The sequence below is a fragment of the Sciurus vulgaris genome (assembly GCF_902686455.1).
Source record: "Sciurus vulgaris genome assembly, chromosome: 6".
Classification (NCBI taxonomy): Eukaryota; Metazoa; Chordata; class Mammalia; order Rodentia; family Sciuridae; genus Sciurus; species Sciurus vulgaris.
The window spans coordinates 71084979-71103804 of NC_136466.1; the positions used below are offsets into that span (position 1 = coordinate 71084979).

At 40.4% G+C, this 18826-nt stretch overlaps 2 protein-coding genes across 2 annotated transcripts in view; both read right to left on the reverse strand.

Moving 5' to 3' along the window:
• The window catches only part of LOC306664320 (uncharacterized protein), a 241121-nt gene that overhangs the window by 187616 nt on the left and 34679 nt on the right, over window positions 1–18826 (reverse strand). The window contains exon 6 of the mRNA XM_079145153.1: window positions 13688–16138. Within this exon, the coding sequence (XP_079001279.1) occupies window positions 13688–16138 (2451 nt within the window). The remainder of the gene's footprint in view (window positions 1–13687; window positions 16139–18826) is intronic.
• LOC306663803 (protocadherin alpha-10-like) lies at window positions 1235–3722 on the reverse strand (the record flags this gene model as incomplete). Its single annotated transcript, XM_079144379.1, has 1 exon — window positions 1235–3722. The coding sequence occupies exon 1, from the start codon at window positions 3638–3640 to the stop codon at window positions 1235–1237; it is 2406 nt and encodes an 801-aa protein (XP_079000505.1). The 5' UTR covers window positions 3641–3722.

An 18826-nucleotide genomic window follows, 5' to 3' on the forward strand; every position in this document is an offset into this window, starting at 1 on the left:
TTATGATGCTAAGAACACAATTTTTTTTTGCAGTGCTGGTAATTGAACCCAGGGTTTTGTGAGTGTTAGACAAGTATTCTACCACTGAGCTACAATCCCAGGCCAAGACAAAATATACTTTTTGTTAAATGTATCTGGAGCATACTGTGTTAAATTCTGACCTGTGATCAACAACAAGGTAGTCAAGTGGAAGTGCTTTACTGATATTTCATTATTCCTAAGTGTAAATTATTAATGTCATTTTGAAGACCATGCATCTTGCTAAGTACAATCAACAGTATTGCACTTCACCATTTGTGGGAAGAGTTTCTTAAACTGAAAGCACAAAGTGTTAATTTTCCTACTCTAAAATATTTCAGTACAACTTCATGACAAGTGCTAAGAGCTGAAGAAAATGAGTATGATCCATGCCCAAATAAATCTTCCAAATAAGTAGAAGAGTTCAATAAATTAAACTGGAGGAAAGTAGCAATTAGTTTAAAAGATAATTAAACAGAATTGACATCACGTTAGTAAGAAAACATTGTCCACCTAAAACAGTAGACTATTAAAAAATGCTTGATAATACAAGGATACTAATGACCAAAAATATAAAAAATAAAAACCCTGAAACGACCTCCATAGGCAAAGCTAAAACTCCACCCACTGCAACTACCACCCCAAAAAAGCATGCCTTTGATTATAAAGAAAAAAATTTTATATAAAATGAAGCTGTCTCAACCATGCTCATCTCCATTAGTGACAGATAATTTAAAGATCATAGTAAGTTAAAAAATAAACATGTTTTAAACACAAATTATAAAATAAAATGGTGGCAGTTTTGATTACATAAGCATAAGATAAGATAAGAAATGAAGGACATCAATTAGAATAAGAGTAGGAAGAATGCAATTGTTGGATAACTGAGAAGTGGATTGGAACCTTGACCACATTCTACATTTCCCATCATGATATTTGCCTTCTTCCTAGCAAACTTAACTTTCCTAAGCAAAAGGAAACATTGGCTTATCCTATTTCATTATTGCTACTTTTATTACATTTAGCAACTGAAGAATATTCCTTAGGAATATTCTAGATGACTAGTAAAAAGTGATGAAGATGGCTAGACTTGCAGTAGCCTTTCAATAAACCATCTAAAGAGAAAGGCAAAAAGAAAAAAAAATCAAGAAAACAATGAATTTATAATAAATTGGTGAACTAGTATGTCCGCGATGTTAGCGGGCATGAAAGATAATCAGAGTATTAACGTACTCACATTCTCGAAGCTCTCCTGTTGGACTCCACCGCCAGAACCTGAACCAGGAGGAACACTAGGGCTGAAAGCCATGAGGTCGGTCTTGGGTGGACTCTCACCAGAGCGCACCCTCTGCCTCCTCTGCTGAGAGTATGACCAGCTCCCCACTGCGCTGGAGCACACCAGCGTGGGCTTCCCAGGATCACAGCATATGTCCTCACTGGGTGCCTCAGAGCACCGAAATGCCGTGTATAGTAGCAGTGTGAGCACCAACAAGCTGGACACTGCGCAGATGGCTATGATCAGGTACACGTTGACATCCACCAGCCCCATCTCTGGGTCCACAGCTCCAACTGATACCCGCAAAGAGGCCTTTGGCATCTGACCACTCTCCACCAGAGACACCAGCACTGTGGCGGTGGCCATCAGTGCCGGTTCACCGTGGTCCTTCACCAGAACCAGCAGGGTCTGACCCACCGTGTCCACCTCATCCAGCAAGCGCGTGGTGCTGATCTCGCCAGTGTACAGTCCCACGCGGAATGGACTTCGAGTGCTGCCCTTGGCAGGCAGCAGTTCATAAGACAGCCACGCATTGTAGCCAGAGTCTGCGTCCACCGCCCGCACCTTTGCCACAACGTGGCCAGCACCAACTGATCTAGACACCAGCTCGCGCATAGTGCCACCTGCTCCTTGTGTCCAAGGTCCCAGTAACACGGGTGCATTGTCATTCTCATCAAGCACGAACACTTGCAGAGTCACATTACTGCCCAGGGGTGGCACACCAGAGTCCCGCGCTCTCACCTGGAATTGCAGCAGCTCCAGCTCCTCGTGGTCCAGAGGTTGTAGCGCGTACACTTTGCCGCTCTCCGCGTGCACAGATACATAACTCGACATTGTACGCTCACCCACCCGCCGCTCCACCAGAGAGTAGGACACCCGTGCATTCTCCTGCGCATCCGAATCATGTGCAGACACCGTGAAGATGTGGCATCCTGGCCGGTTGTTCTCCTTCACGAACACGGTGTACTCAGACTGCGCGAACACTGGCGCGTTGTCGTTCACATCTGCCACCTCCACGGACACGGTGGCTGTGGCCCACAGCGAAGGCGAGCCCCCGTCTCGAGCTGTCACCACCAACTCATACTCGGATATGGTCTCTCGGTCCAGGGCGCTGTCCAACACCAATGAATAGTAATTTTTGAAAGTGGACACCAGTTTGAAGGGAATGTGGGGTGTCAGGGAGCAAACCACCTGACCATTGGCTCCAGAGTCTTGGTCAGACACGCTAATTAGAGCAACGACGGTGCCCACTTGAGCATTCTCTTCTACTGGGAGAGCCAAAGAAGTGACAACTACCTCAGGGGAATTGTCATTTTCATCAAGAACTTCTACTAGGACGGTACAGTGACCAACCATAGGTGGAGTTCCTTTATCTGTAACGTCTACATGAATTTCATAAATATTTCTATCTTCAAAGTCAATATAATCATTTACTTTTATTTCTCCTGTCATTTCATTTATTAAAAATTTTCTTCGTATGATGGGTGGAACTAAAGAGCTAAAAGAATACACCATTTCTTTGTTTATTCCTTCATCCGTGTCAGTAGCATTTAGCCATATTACTAACGTTTGGTTCGCTTGATTTTCATACATCTTCACTTCATAAACAGATCTGTCAAAGGTAGGGGCATTATCATTGGCGTCTAACACAAAAATGAGCACAGAGACAGATCCTGTGAATTCAGGTTTGCCTCCATCTGTTGCCGTCAGTAACAACTTAAGCTGTGGGTTTTCCTCACGATCTAGCAGTCTTCTCAGAACAAGCACTGGGAATTTGCCTTTGTCTTTTTTGCTTATAATATCCAGAATGAAAAACTCGTTCGAACTGAGTTTATAAGTGAGCATTGCGTTCTCTCCAACATCTGCATCGGAAGCACCTTCCAGCGGAAATCTAGAGTCAAGCAGTCTAGACTCATATATTGAGATCTTTTGTTCTGTTACGGAGAACATCGGAGGATTATCATTAATGTCCTTCACCTCCACCTCCACATGGAAAACCTGCAGCGGTCTGTCCACGATCACCTCCAGGTGGATGCTACACTCCGCGCTCTGCCCGCACAGCTCCTCCCGGTCGATCCGAGAATTCACAAACAAAATGCCATTCTGCAGATTTACCTCCAGAAGATCCCCGCGGTCCTTGGACGCCACCCGAAATAGGCGGGGCACCAGCTCTTCCAGGTCCAACCCCAGGTCTTGCGCGATGCGGCCCACAAAGGTGCCGTGCTTGGCCTCCTCCAGGACCGAGTAGTGGAGCTGGCCGCTTCCTGGCTCCCAGACTGCGAGGAACAGAAGCGAAAGCAACAGACACCGGGCTCCCGGAAAGCCGGATCTGGCAATCAGCGTCATACATTTCTCTTCACTTACAAATCTAGGAATACTCTGAATGGAACGCACACACACTCTGACATTTCCTGTCCGATTTCTTACTTCCATCTTTCATCGAAATGGTTGAGATCTAAGAAAATAGCTACTTCCCTAGTCTTTGAAAGACAGAGGATTATGCCTTTTTTCTTCAAAGCTACGTATATTGTGGACGACAGCGACATCCGGTGGCTTAATGTGTAAGTACAATTCCATGAGTTTAACTTTTTTTCATTCATCTCATTTCTATATTTATCCATATGGCCTTTCAAACCCTTATAGTAGTCTCTTGTATATAATAATAATGACTTGATTCAAGGCGCAACGTTTTCATTAACACAGAACTTTGAAGAACTAATTCCTTCTTTAACCACATGATTATCCTTAATTTCAAAATGCCCTCAATTTTGCATACTGTGTACAAGTATTTCATAGGATGACAAGTGTAGGTCTCTTCAAGTTATGATACTTACTTCACTTTGTCATTATTTTAAGATTCAATAATTCTTATTTTGACACTAACCACAAGCACCAATTACCCATGAGGTGTTTGCAACTCCTAAATTCCAGTCATCACTAGAATGTAGAGAGATTATTGGCTTCAACATTAGACATTTCTCCATTTAGATTTTTATTATCCCACCTTCTAGTAATATGACTTTACATCACCAGCCATTCAGCCTCAACATGTTTCAGTTTCCACCTTCATAATATAATAGTAAAATGTTGAGTGTGTGATTTACCGTATTCTAAGTGCCTGGGATAGTACTTCAAGAAGAATGAGTGCTTCGTGAGTAGGAATTATTCTCTAGCCTCAGTTTGGCCACATTTGTTTTCGTGATTCTCAAGAACAAATTTTGGTCTTCAGGAAAAATTATTATGTATAGAATGGTGTCACTCTACAATGCTTTTGTCACTGCTATTGGACATGCTGAGAGGGTGCTTCTTGTCTTGAAGAAGACAGGAAAGTAACTTTATTAAGAAATGACTTATATGGGGAGAAATTTCACTTTATGATGTCTTCTATGAGCAAAAAGAATCTTAATTATGAGTATAATTCACAAATGTACAACTTTCACTTTCAGAGACAACAGCTTACATCCTTATTACATTTAAGTTTTTAAATTCTCAAAAGACACAGTTTTGTAATTTATCTAATAGTTTTATCAGTGTCAATAAAGTTTGTCTCACTGCCTGCAGTAAAAATATTTTTTCCTCTCTCAAAGTTCTTGGAATCAAATATTCAGAAAGCAAAACTCTCCACTAATAGATCTATGTTGCTTTAAAATCTTCAGTTTTCTCTTTTTACAAAAACTGAAATCTTAATTATAATAGAAACTTTGATCCTGTCCAAAGGATTTAATAATGTTATGGCTTATAAAAGATACATTTTTTTAAAAATTAATAATTTAGATTATTTTAGTCATTATTAAAAACTGGGCAATAGAACAATATTTATAAGCAGAAAATTGACAGAAATGATCCATCAGCTTATGTACCTATTTTCTTATAAGGTATACATTTGAATGTAACGAGTTATTCATCCATCTACAATACTAATGTTCAATTAGAGCTACTATCTGGAATCTGAAAATAAGTTTATAATTGACTATTCATTTCAATACACATTGATGCCCCAAACAAAATCCAGTTCTAGCTAAGGTGCATCTTATGCCAGGTAGTAACATAAATATCTCCACATGGATCTCCAATCTTGAATTAAAAATAAGAGTTAGTTAAGTTACATTGCTTTAAGTAATAGGAAATTACTTTGTCAGCTACTGAATAGGGTTACTGCTCTAAAACTTGAGTAGGATAAGATCACTTGGGATGTGCTCTATAATGCAAATTTGCCCATCCTACCCATTTAGGAAATTCTGCAGTCTTTAACCAAAATGTTCAACAAGGACTCCAGGTGTTACTAATGCAGTCAGCATTACTAAGACTAAGGGTAGACTCAATTTGCCTGAGACAGGGTCAGTTCATATCTGCGGTCTTAAATACTTATTTATGGTATCCCTTTCAAATTCAAAGCTGCCTATGATTGGGTAGTAACTTAATTTGTCCTATCTAGTCACTACCACCTGAGAAGAACTAGTATAAGAGGAATTTCATTATTGGTTTCACGACTCTGATTTGAATTGAGGATTATTACCTAAAGGAGTATACAGAATCAGCTATTGGGCAAAATATCCAAGTGTCTTTCATAATTTCATCTCTATTTTGAACTTGCCAGCCTTTTTCAGTCCCAACCTCCCTGGATCCCAGTGTATTCGTGTTTCCTGATTACTCCAAAATATAAATGAGTAAGATGTTCAAAGCTCTTCTGAAATTAGCATATGACAGCCCATCATCTGGAGAGACTCAAGTTAACATAAGGGACTAAATTACCAGTTAATCAATATACTCATGAGTAATAATGAATAAATTTTATAATTCAGTGCTCAAAAAATTAAATCTAAGAGGCAAGAAGAAATTTGAGGGGAGGAATGACATTTACAGCACTATTCAATCAAAAACACATAATTGCATACAACACAGAATGCCTATGCCCAAGATCAATTACACATGGAAGCTGAAAAGCATGCAGATACAAATATATGAAAGTGTAAGTCTGAATTCAAGGTAACATGTGTTGATAGACATGGGTTTGATGACAGGAGCTGAGAAACTATTCATTTTGAATGAAGTAAAATGGAAAAAACAGACTGTTGAAGCATGCCTCATGCGTATGCTTTGGGGGAAACAGATATTTTATTTAAAATAAAATTTACTTCCATTTTTATAATCACTATTGTGGCTGTCCTTGATTCCCAAATAGAGAAATTGTTTTCCAGAATTTTAAGGAAATTACTTATTTCAGATACTGAGCAGTGCTGACCAACCATATCAAGAAAGTCTTCATTCAGAGGAATAAAATGCAGCAACAAACTTAAGGGTTTATTATAAACAATAGAACATTCCAAACTACAATGTAAATTTTATAAATAAATGATTTAGAGTAAATATATAATAAACGATAGAGTAGTGCTCATGCTTACTGAATAACAACTGCATTTGATGTAACACCAATCAGTTTTCAAGTACTATCACAACTCAGCACCAGCAATTCAATAGCAATCATTACAGGTACTAAAAATTAATTTCACCCATAATAATGTCTGCCTAATATACAGTTTATGATGTTTCTCCTTAAGAAAGTCAAAACACAAGTCTGCTCCAAACTTAAAAGTTTGGATTTTTGGGGGATTAAAAGTAAAAACTTTAAAGTCTGGTAGAGTTATAGAAAAATGAAAAGAAAACCTATTCAAATGTACCATGGGGCTGATAAAAATAATTCAATAACAAATAAGAAAATAAACTCTAAGAGAACCTACCTTCCCAGGGGAGTCCAAAACACCCGGTGGTTCTCCCACTCCTACAGATCCAGGACACGGAGGAAGACCTGGGCTGAAGGCCATGAGATCAGTCTTGGGGGGAACTTCTCCAGAGCACACCCCCTGTCGCCGCCGCTGCGAGTATGACCAGCTCCCCACTGCGCTTGAGCACACCAGCATGGGTTTCCCAGACTGACAGTCGCCCTGGGTGGGTGCTGCAGAACACCGCAGTGCTGTGTACAACAGCAACGTGAGCACCAACAGGCTGGACACCGCACAGATAGCAATGATCAGGTACACGTTGACATCCACCAGCGTTCCCTCCTGGCTGGCAGTACCCGCCAAGCTCCTCGAAGAGGTCTTTGGGGTCTGACCACTCTCCACCAGAGACACCAGCACTGTGGCGGTGGCAGTCAGCGCTGGCTCCCCGTGGTCCTTCACCAGCACCAAGAGGCGCTGACGCGGTGCATCTGTCTCATCCAGGGCACGAGTTGTGCTGATCTCGCCAGTGTACAGACCCACACGGAATGGGCTGCGAGCACCGCCCACCGACGTCTTTAGCTCATAAGATAACCATGCATTGTAGCCTGAGTCTGAGTCCACTGCTCGCACCTTAGCCACCACGTGGCCAGCACCTACAGACCAAGGCACCATCTGGTTCACCGCTAAGCCCACGTCGCCCGTCCCAGTCCCCAGCAGAGCGGGCGCGTTGTCATTTTCGTCCAACACAAACACCTGTAACGTCATGTTGCTACCCAGGGACGGAACCCCAGAGTCACGTGCGCTCACTTGGAACTGCAGTAGCTCCATCTCCTCGTGGTCCAGTGGCTGCAAAGCATACACCTTGCCACTCTCCGCGTGCACAGACACGTAGCTCGACAGCGCACGCTCGCCCACACGCCGCTCCACCAGAGAGTAGGACACCAGCGCGTTCTCTTGCGAGTCTGCATCATGTGCAGACACCGTGAAGATGTGGCAGCCGGGCGGGTTGTTCTCCTTCACGAACACTGTGTACTCCGGTTGTGCAAAAGTCGGTGCATTGTCGTTCACATCAGCCACCTCCACGGACACAGTGGCCGTGGCCCACAGCGAAGGTGAGCCTCCGTCCCTGGCGGTCACCATCAGCATATAGTCAGATACAGTCTCGTGGTCCAGGGCACTGTCCAGCACCAAAGAATAGTAATTCTTGAAAGTGGACACCAGCTTGAAGGGGACATGAGGCATCAGGGAGCAGGTCACTTGTCCATTCACGCCTGCATCTAGGTCAGTCACGCTGATCAGGGCAATAACTGTCCCAAGTTGTGAATCCTCCTTAATAGGGAGCAAGATAGTTTTCACAGTTAACTGTGGAACGTTGTCATTAGCGTCCACAACTTCCACAAGAACTGTACAGTGGCCAGCCAGTGGTAGGGAACCTTTATCAATTGCCTCTACTTGAATTTTGTAAGTTGTACTTTCTTCAAAATCAATACGTCCTATCACTGTGATTGCCCCACTCATAGCATCTATGTGGAACTTGGATTTTATATCTGGAGAAACATCACTGGAGAATGAGTAAGTAATATCCCCATTCACACCTTCGTCTAAATCTGAGGCGTTGGGGTTAATTACCAGCGTCCCGATGGGAACATTCTCTGGTAATTTCACTGTATAGAGTGTTCTGTCGAATACTGGGGCATTGTCATTGGCATCCAGCACCGTGATGAGTAACTGAACGGTGCCAGACAGCTCGGGTTTGCCTCCGTCGGTAGCGGTGAGCAATAGGTAAAGCTCCGGAGCTTCTTCCCGGTCCAAAGGTTTGCGTAACACAAGTCCAAGAGGTTTTACCTGCTCGTGGCTGGGTGGTACGTCCAGCGAGAAATACTCATTGGGGCTCAGTCTGTAAGTCAGCAGAGCATTGGCTCCGACATCTGCATCCGAGGCGCCCTCTAGTGGAAACCGAGAGTCAAGCAGCCTGGATTCTGGGATAAACAGATTCTTCTGTGCAGCTGGGAACACCGGGGGATTATCGTTAATGTCCTTCACTTCCACCTCCACGTGGAAAACCTGCAGCGGTCTGTCCACGATCACCTCCAGGTGGATGCTACACTCCGCGCTCCGCCCGCACAGCTCCTCCCGGTCGATCCGAGAATTCACAAACAAAATGCCATTCTGCAGATTTACCTCCAGAAGGTCTCCGTGACCCTTGGAATCCAACTGAAACAGGCGAGACACCAGCTCAGACAGCTGCAGTTCAAGATCCTGTGCAATGCGGCCCACGAAGGTGCCGTGTTTGGCCTCCTCCGGGACCGAGTAGTGGAGCTGCCCGCTGCCCGCTGCCCAGATTGTGAAGAACAGAAGTGAAAGCAGTAGATGCTGGCCCTCTGGAACACTTACACCTGAGTACAACATTTCCAATACTTGATCTCTTTCTGAGTCATGTAAATTGCTTCAAAATTAAGAGAAATAAACTGACTACGTCAGTCCCATCCTGCTGTATTCGCCATTGATCATCACGGAGTGAGTGAAAAAGAATAGCGTATTCTTCCCCTGGGAAAAAAACGATTCGTGTATTCCTCTTGAAACAGAATATCGTGGCCTAGAGTGACATCACGTGGCCCAAAAAGTAAGTACAGATTTCATGAATGAACATCACACCATTATCCTGCAAAACTGTATTTCATTCTGTGAATTCTTTCTTAATCACCATTGAAATAGGTTGAAATACGTTTTTCTTGTTGGAGGAAGTGTTACAAGACTGATCTCATCTAAAACTACACTGTGACCATAACTGTAGTTCTCTCCAGAGAAAACTCCCCACATAATTTTAAAATGGTAACAGAAATTATGTGATAATTAAGATGATTGGCTAAATGATCACAAATTTTAAATTGGAAAATTATTTTGTTCTGGAATTCAGGATCGTCCATATTTCTAGATTTAACATTCTAGTGTAACACAGTTTCATAATTCACTGTGGAATCTAGGAGCCCAGAAAAGTTACTTACTCAGGAAGCAACCATTTGAAGTAGTTTTCTTAAGTAATATCGTGAACTGAATGTTTGAAATACTTTAAGAATAGAAAGAATTTGTTTCAAGATCTTGACTGAGAAGAAAATATTTTGTAATTTTCTCTTAATAGCATTTACAAAATTTGTTTCTGCACGTGTGTTTCATTCCTGTATCTATTAGTTTGATTCTTTTTTATCTTTATCATTTCTGAATAATTATCTCTTCATCAGAATCAATAGAGCTTCATGATGTCTCTTCATAATGCATTTTAATTTCATTATTGTTCACTCTTAGCACTTAGAGCAATTTCTGATTTTAGACTTAAGTTGGAATTCTTTTTCTGCCTAGGTTCTATATAAGGAAAGCGCTCCGAAGTTCTAGTCTCTCATTCCAAAGTGCAAATAGATTTATTAAATCTTGATTTTAGTCTTGATTCCAATGGCAAAAACATGAAAGTTTTTGGGTCACTGGTGTTTTTAAATATCTATATTTTCTTTTGTATTATTATCAATTAGAGTCACTTTTAATTGCTGATAATCTTGATCACTGCAGTAGCTTTCCACTTTGTCTTCTCCTTCAAACTCCTGAAACAGTGTTAATTTATTTTGCTCAAAATCTTTTGATAGCTCCCAGTTTCTTCTAATGCTCAAAATACACAGATTTTCTCACATTATCTTTTCTGCATTTATTTTATGCAAACGTATGTTTTAAATAAAGTGGACCATGTCACATTCCCAGTCATTTTGAGGCTTCTCTGTGTCTTCAGTTTTGTTTATGTTTTCTCCTTAACAGTACTGTACATTATTTTCAATGTTCTGCAGTGGAAATCAACCCTCATAAAAACCACCGAAAATACAATGCCCCAAGTGTTCCTTCAAAGACACAAATAGGGAATTATTTTATTTCAATTCCAACTTCATTGCCTCTTTTGTGCTCATTATAACATATTGCATCACGTAATTCATATTATTTGTTTTACTGAAAATTTGAAGTTTGAGGACATAATTACATGTTTTTAGAGATGTATAAGGACCCCATTTAATGTTTAAAGAAGACTGGTAGCTTGAATATTTTCTACTTGCTAAGAAAGCAATTAAAAGCATGTATTTATTTATTCTATAATGCCACACAAATAATGTATCACTTTTGTTGGGAATACTATAACAAATTATTTAAAATCATATCAAGATACTATTAAGTACTTTTTAAGAAAGGAAAAAATATTAATTGAAAGAAACAAAAATATTTCAAATACATACTCAGACACTGAAGGATCTCAGGTAACTGCAACTATGCTCGGTTATTTATTTATTTATTTATTCGGTGCTGGAACCTAACTCATGGTCTCATGAATGTTAATGAAATGCTTTACCACTGAGATATATTCCCATCCTGCAACTTGTAAGTATGTAATAAGACAACTGGCATCATGAAGGCCTTCCCTGATTAATAAGTGATAAAGATATTTAAAACTATGTTAATAACATGCTATAAGAATTAAGAATTCCAGAAACCTTTCATTCTCTTCCATATGTCTCATCATTCTCTCCAAAGGAATATGATAAAAATCTAATGGGCATTTAATTCTAAGATAAGTCATCCTTTTGTAGATCCAAAAATATTTTATTACATACATGGTGCTGATTTAACTTTCTGGAACCTGAAAACTGACTTTTAGGTTTCTTTTTTCATTATACTAGACAGCATTCAAAATATTTAGATATCTTTGATTAATCTGAAAACTCACAAGTATAATTTTACATAAAAATAAAATTACTTTCTGACATTTTACTTAATTTTGCTGACATTTTAGTTCTTTTGCAATTAGTGACTTCTTTTCCTCTTAGGAGTAATAATAAGTACATTTTATTATGTCCTTAGCACTTGCTAGACTTTATTACAATTTATAAATATTAATTTGATTGGCACAAAAAAGTTCTAGGTGGTAGAATTCACATATATCATGCATAAATGTGTGACCAGTGTACTGGATAACAAACATTTTACCAAAAGCCATGAAAACAAAAAAATCTAGAGGGGAAAATTAATACAGTAAACGCTAGAGCCCACCATATGTAACAACTAAGCTCTAATGACTTCTGACTTAAGAAACAGAAAATAGCTAAAAGCAGTACTGCAATAGAATACTGAGTGAATACTGCTAAAATACACGAAATAAGTTTTGATTCCCTCTTTGCAAAATGCATACCTATTAAATACAATTCAAATATCAATTAGAGAGTTGGATAAACAGAGAACTAAAATGACTGAAATGAAGAGTTGTCAAATTCAATGCTAGATGGTAGAAAAGAACCTTGCTTCTGGTGGAAAGGAAAAGTGGTTTTGTAAAATGAAGTAAACATTTAGAAGAATTCAGTGAAATTATACCTGAGAACAAAGTAGACATAGAATAGGAATTGTAAGAGTAAGATCATTTCCACAAAGGAAAACATCCATAAGTTCATAAGGAATAAGCAAATTAAGAAGTATGTTTGTAACATAGTATAAGAACTCAGAATCCCAGAAACCTTTCACTCCCTTTCATCAAGCTCCATTAATCTCTCCAAAGGCATATGGTCAAAATTTAATGGATATTTAATATCAAGCTAGGCCAAAAAGTCACAAGAAATACAGAAAAATAGACATAACCAACAAAAAGAACAAAAAGCTTGAAAGAACTGTGCTGGGGATGTAGTTCAGTGGTAGACCACTAGCCTAGCATGCTCAAGGCCCTAGAGTTCATTCCCAGCACAGGAAAACTTGAAGAAGAAAAAGGAAAGTATCTTGGACTTTGAAAAATACCAAGAATTTCTACACGAACTTATGAGTCCTGACAATTTGAAAATTTGGTGTAATGAAGATTCGAAAACCTTATGTTTGCCTTGCAAGAAAGGAAATATTTTGCCCAGTTTTCTGATAAATATTTACCAGCTAAATCATATTAAATATAAATATAATACAAAAATTTTTGTGGTGCTAAAAACACTAGAAACTATTAAAACCATGTATTTCAAAGCATAGCTTAGGGAGTAAGGTTAAAAGTTCAATGCCTAATCATGAAAGTTTAAACGCTTGGATGAGAGCATTTTATTAGAATATTGTTAAGAGATTACTGGAGTAGTACAAAGGCTAAAATTAATACTTATACAAAAAAATCCAATGATAATTTGAGCCTAAGGACAACTTCTGGAATAGGATTAATAGTGAAAGAGTGACCCCTGAGCCCAGAAGTTTGAGGCCAGTCTGGGGAGCACGGTGAGACCAGGCCTAAAAAAAAAAAAAAAAAAAAAATTAACTCCTCTCCACCCTGGTGTTTGTAATCTGAGCATCTTGGAAGGCTAAGGCAGGAGCATCACACTTTCAAAGCCAGTCTCCACAACTTAGCAAGAGGCCCTAACAACTTAGCAAGATCCTGTCCTAAAATACAAACTAAAAAGGGCTGAAGATGGGACTTAGTGTGTAAGTGCCCCGCCTGGGTTCTATCCCTGGTACCCATCCCCAAAAATTATGGCAGCCCTTAAAAATAAGGATAATTAATAGAATACTTTTAAAAACTAAAAAAAGTATCAATTTTGATCACAGTATACATAGGAAAATGAAATAAACTTTAATTATAAAATGTCTATGAATAGAATTTAAAATTTCTAAATATATAGGCACTTACTTGAATACAATGATCAACGTTTAAATCTTGCTGTTCATGCACATCGACTGATTCTGGACATTGTGGAAGATTGGGGCTGAAGGCCATGAGGTCTGTCTTGGGTGGGACCTCTCCAGAGCACACCCTCTGCCTCCTCTTTTGTGAATAAGACCAGCTCCCCACCGCGCTGGAGCACACCAGCATGGGCTTCCCAGACACGCACTCGCCCTCGGTGGGCCCTGCCGAGCACCGCAGAGCTGTGTACAGCAGGAGCGTGAGCACCAACAGGCTGGACACAGCACAGATGGCGATGATCAAGTACACGTTCACACTCACCACTGCCGTTTCCTGACCCACAGCACCCGCTAAAGCCCTAGAAGAGGCTTTGGGGGCTTGCCAACTTTCCACCAGAGATATCAGCACTGTGACAGTGGCAGTCAGCGACGGCTCTCCGTGGTCCTTCACCAGAATCAGCAGGCTCTGGCGCGCTGCATCTGCCTCATCTAGAGCACGCGTGGTGCTGATCTCGCCAGTGTACAGCCCTACGCGAAACGGGCTGCGTGTGCCACCTGCCGCTGGCAGCAATTCATAGGACAGCCATGCATTGTACCCCGAGTCAGCGTCCACTGCTCGCACCTTCGCCACCACGTGGCCCACACCAACCGACCACTGCACCAATTCATTCACTGAGCCACCTGCTCCTTGTGTCCAAGGTCCCAATAGTACGGGTGCGTTGTCATTCTCATCAAGCACGAACACTTGCAGAGTCACATTGCTGCCCAGGGGCGGCACACCAGAGTCCCGCGCGTTCACCTGGAATTGCAGCAGCTCCAACTCCTCATGGTCCAGAGGCTGCAGTGCATACACCTTGCCGCTCTCCGCGTGCACCGACACGTAGCTCGACAGCGCACGTTCGCCCACACGCCGCTCCACCAGAGAGTAGGACACCAGCGCGTTCTCCTGCGCATCCGCGTCACGCGCCGACACCGTGAAGATGTGGCAGCCTGGCGGGTTGTTCTCCTTCACGAACACCGTGTACTCGGGCTGCGCGAACACTGGCGCGTTGTCGTTCACATCCGCCACCTCCACCAACAAGCTGGCACTGGCCCACAGCGAAGGCGAGCCCCCGTCCCTTGCAGTCACCACCAACTCATAGTCAGATGTGGTCTCGCGGTCCAAGGCGCTATCCAGCACCAGCGAGTAGTAGTTCTTGAAAGTGGATATCAGCCTGAAGGGGACATGAGGCGTCAGGGAACAGGTCACCTGTCCGTTGGCTCCAGAGTCACGATCTGACACGCTGATCAGGGCAATGACGGTACCGAACTGAGCGTCCTCCTGGACAGGCAATGATAAGGACGTCATTGCAATCTGAGGAACATTATCATTTTCATCCAAAACTCTCACTAAAACGGTGCAGTGGCCCACCATTGGAGGATGGCCTTTGTCTGTCGCGTCAATGCGGAGTTTGTATACATTTACTTGTTCAAAATCCAAGTTCCCTTGAATTGTTATTTCTCCAGTGTTTGCATCTAAACTAAACTGGTCAGTAACCATGGGTGGAACAAGACAATTAAAAGAGTATGAAATTGCCCCATTTGTTCCTTCATCCCGATCAGAAGCATTCAGTCTCACAACTGTAGTTCCTCTGACTGAGTTTTCCAATAGTCTCACTTCATATTCAGACCTTTCAAAACTAGGAGCGTTATCATTCACATCCAGCACGGTGATCAGCAGTTGAACAGAGCCTGTGCGCTCAGGTTTGCCTCCATCGGTGGCTATCAGGAGTAAATTATATTCAGGAGCATCCTCTCTGTCCAAGGATTTTCTTAATACTAGCTCAACCTGTTTATTCTCCTCGTTCTTTAAATTCACGCTTAGTATGAAATAATCATTAGAGTTAAGCTTGTAGGTTAAAGCTGAGTTAGCTCCAATATCTGCATCCGACGCGCCCTCTAGTGGGAAGCGAGAGTCAAGCGGCCTGGATTCTGAAACAAACAGCTTTTGTTCCTTTACTGGGAATGCAGGAGGGTTGTCATTAATGTCCTTCACCTCCACCTCCACATGGAAAACCTGCAGCGGTCTGTCCACGATCACCTCCAGGTGGATGCTACACTCCGCGCTCTGCCCGCAGAGCTCCTCCCGGTCGATCCGAGAATTCACAAACAAAATGCCATTCTGCAGATTTACCTCCAGAAGGTCTCCGTGGTCCTTGGGCACCACCCGGAACAGGCGGGGCACCAACTCTTCCAGTTCCAGCCCCAGGTCCTGTGCGATGCGGCCCACAAAGGTGCCGTGTTTGGCCTCCTCGGGTACGGAGTAGTGGATCTGTCTACTACACGTAGCCTTCCAGACAGAGAGCAGCAAAATCGAGAGCAGCAGATGCCCGGATTCCGGGTTTCCTCGCCAAGAAAATACCATGTCAAGTTCTCGTTTTGTTCCTATCAGAAAATCTTGTCCTGATATGAAGATGAACTATTGTATTATCTGAATGCTTTTAATCCAATTTCGCTGCATTTGCGATTGTTTGCCTTTGAAAGACAGATACTGCTACAGGGACGTCTTTGGCTCTTGTCTAGACAGAACTTGACAGACAGCGACATCATGCGGCTCCAAAGGGTAATGTTCTCATTATTAAATTTCACCTCTTCAATAAATTTTTTTTATCCAATATATATTTTATTTTATTATAATTTAAAGTAGATCCTTATCCTTAATTGTAGGTGTGTTTATATCATATGGATTCTTACACTAAGTTTCAGCAGTAATCTCTTTCCTCGTGAGGAAACACTTTTTCTCAATATTTTCAATATTGGCATATATTAGTAATATGTTTGAGTATGATCTTCAAGTCATAAATAATGTATAATTACATATGTATAAGAAGTATAAACTACCTTACACACTTTTTGTGGAATGATTGTGTTTATATTTATCTGGCCACCAGAATATATTAACCAAATTGAGCACATAATTCTAACTTTCCTTTATTTCATCATATCATCCGGTGAATTATTGTTAAGGTTCTTCTTTACTTCATTCTATGAATATTAAATTTCCTTATTGTTCACTTATTAGCACAAGAAAAATTCAAATGTACATTCTTTACAACATTCAATATATCTGTAACTTGCTTAAGCAGGCCTCTCAACCATTTTGCTTCATAGATTTCTCTGCTACCAGAAAAATACCCTAGTAGTATTTCTACCATTGGTCTTTGTTGGTTCTTCATCTTTCTGCCACTCCAAAATATGCATATTTTCAAAAGTTATGCCTATACACCTTTTCCCATCCTTCCCTTTAAGTGTTCCTAATTTCATACCTTCAATTTAGATTATTATTTAAAGTATTCCTAAATCTGCATCTACAACCCTCTTTTTTCATTTTATGTTTGGCACTTTTGGCATACTCTAATGTTGTCTAGAAAACTAGTTTAACAAAATCAAAATAATATCTAATAAACATTTACCCCAAATCTTCAAAAGCCATACTTTCTATAGCCTTACCAGTCTCCAAACTTGCTTATATGTATTTTATAACTCATTCCCCCTTGCATACACTAAACTTGACCTATATCCCCTCTCTTTTCACATATCATGTTTTTGTCTTTATGAGTATAGCTTTCATTGAATTGCACTAAACCTCCAGCGAGTTTACCTTTCTATCAAACAAGTTTACAAATTAAACTTACACCAAGAGATAAAATATTACATAATATAACCATGAGCCAATCTTCCCAGTGTTATCTCCAACCATTCTCCAATATGAATCATATTTTGTAGATAAGATATTGTCTCTTCCTCAACCCATTCTTGTTCAAGGTGTTTCTTCTACTATTTAATCTTAATCAAAATTCTAACCTTCCTTCAATGTCCACCTCAAAAGTAATTTATCTAAATATTCATTATAAATGCCTTCATTGTAGGTAATTAAGATCTCTAAGTTCTTAGAGAAGTGATTTTCAAAGAGGAAGACTTTGAAATACCATGTAGAAATATTCCCTCTCTCATGATTCTGACATACTTTCAATAGCATCATAGGTGATTTTTTAAATTAGTGAGGCTTACCTTAATTGTAATCCTTCTAATACTGTTATCACTAAACTTCTAATTATTTTGAGGAAATTCATTATGAAAAGATTTGTTTGATTACACTCAGAAAAACCTCTATAAAAGGCATTTTAGCCAGCATCTCTATACTGAATATTTTCTTGAGTGGTTAAGAGTTTCTCATGAATGTAGTCCTAACTGAAAAGAGCTAATATTCAAAACTTAAGTAAATCATCACATACAGGTTTTTAATTAAGTTCCTAATGATACAGATGTGTGAGAATATGATTGATATGTAACCACAGTAATATTTTCATTAGCCACAATTAATAAACAACAAGTTTTTTAATATTCTCACAAAAATCAAATAAAATAGAAGAGGAATGAGGGAATTTTCTTTGAAACTACATTACATTTATCCTCACTTTAGTTTACAAAAACACTATCTCGATAGTTGATTCTGAATAAGAGCAAAGATTGTACAAAGAACTTGGCATTACTAAATATCTCTGTGAGGACTTTCTATCAACAGGAAAAAATAATCTGCCAGGGTTGTGGCACACACCTGTAATCTCAATGGCTTGGGAGGCTGAGATAGGAGGATTGAGAGTTCAAAATCACCTCGACAACTTAGCAAGGCCCTAAGCATCTTAGTGAGATCCTGTCTCAAAATAAGAAATTTTAAAAAGGGGCTGAGGATGTGGCTCAGTGATTACATGTTCCTGGGTTCAAACCCTAGTACCAAAGAAAAAATTTTAAAGTTCATGTCATGAACATAAATAAAAGAGTATTAAATTTCTAAAAAGAAATTTGCCATCAAAAAAAAAAAATAAAGATGGTTAGTGAATACAGGAGTGCTGAAAAAGATTCTCTAACAACTTCTACTACTTCCCAAAATGGGACTATTTAGGTTTTTTAAAATAATATTCCAGGAAAATTTTTTAAGGCTATGTATGTGCCAGGCATGGTGATGCAATCATTTTGTAATCCCTGTGACTCAGGAGGGTGGGGGCAGGAGGATAACAAATGGTAAGTCAGTCTGGGAAACTTAGCTAGACTGTCTCAAAACATAAAATAAAAATGGCTGAGGATGGAACCAGTGGTAGACCATCTC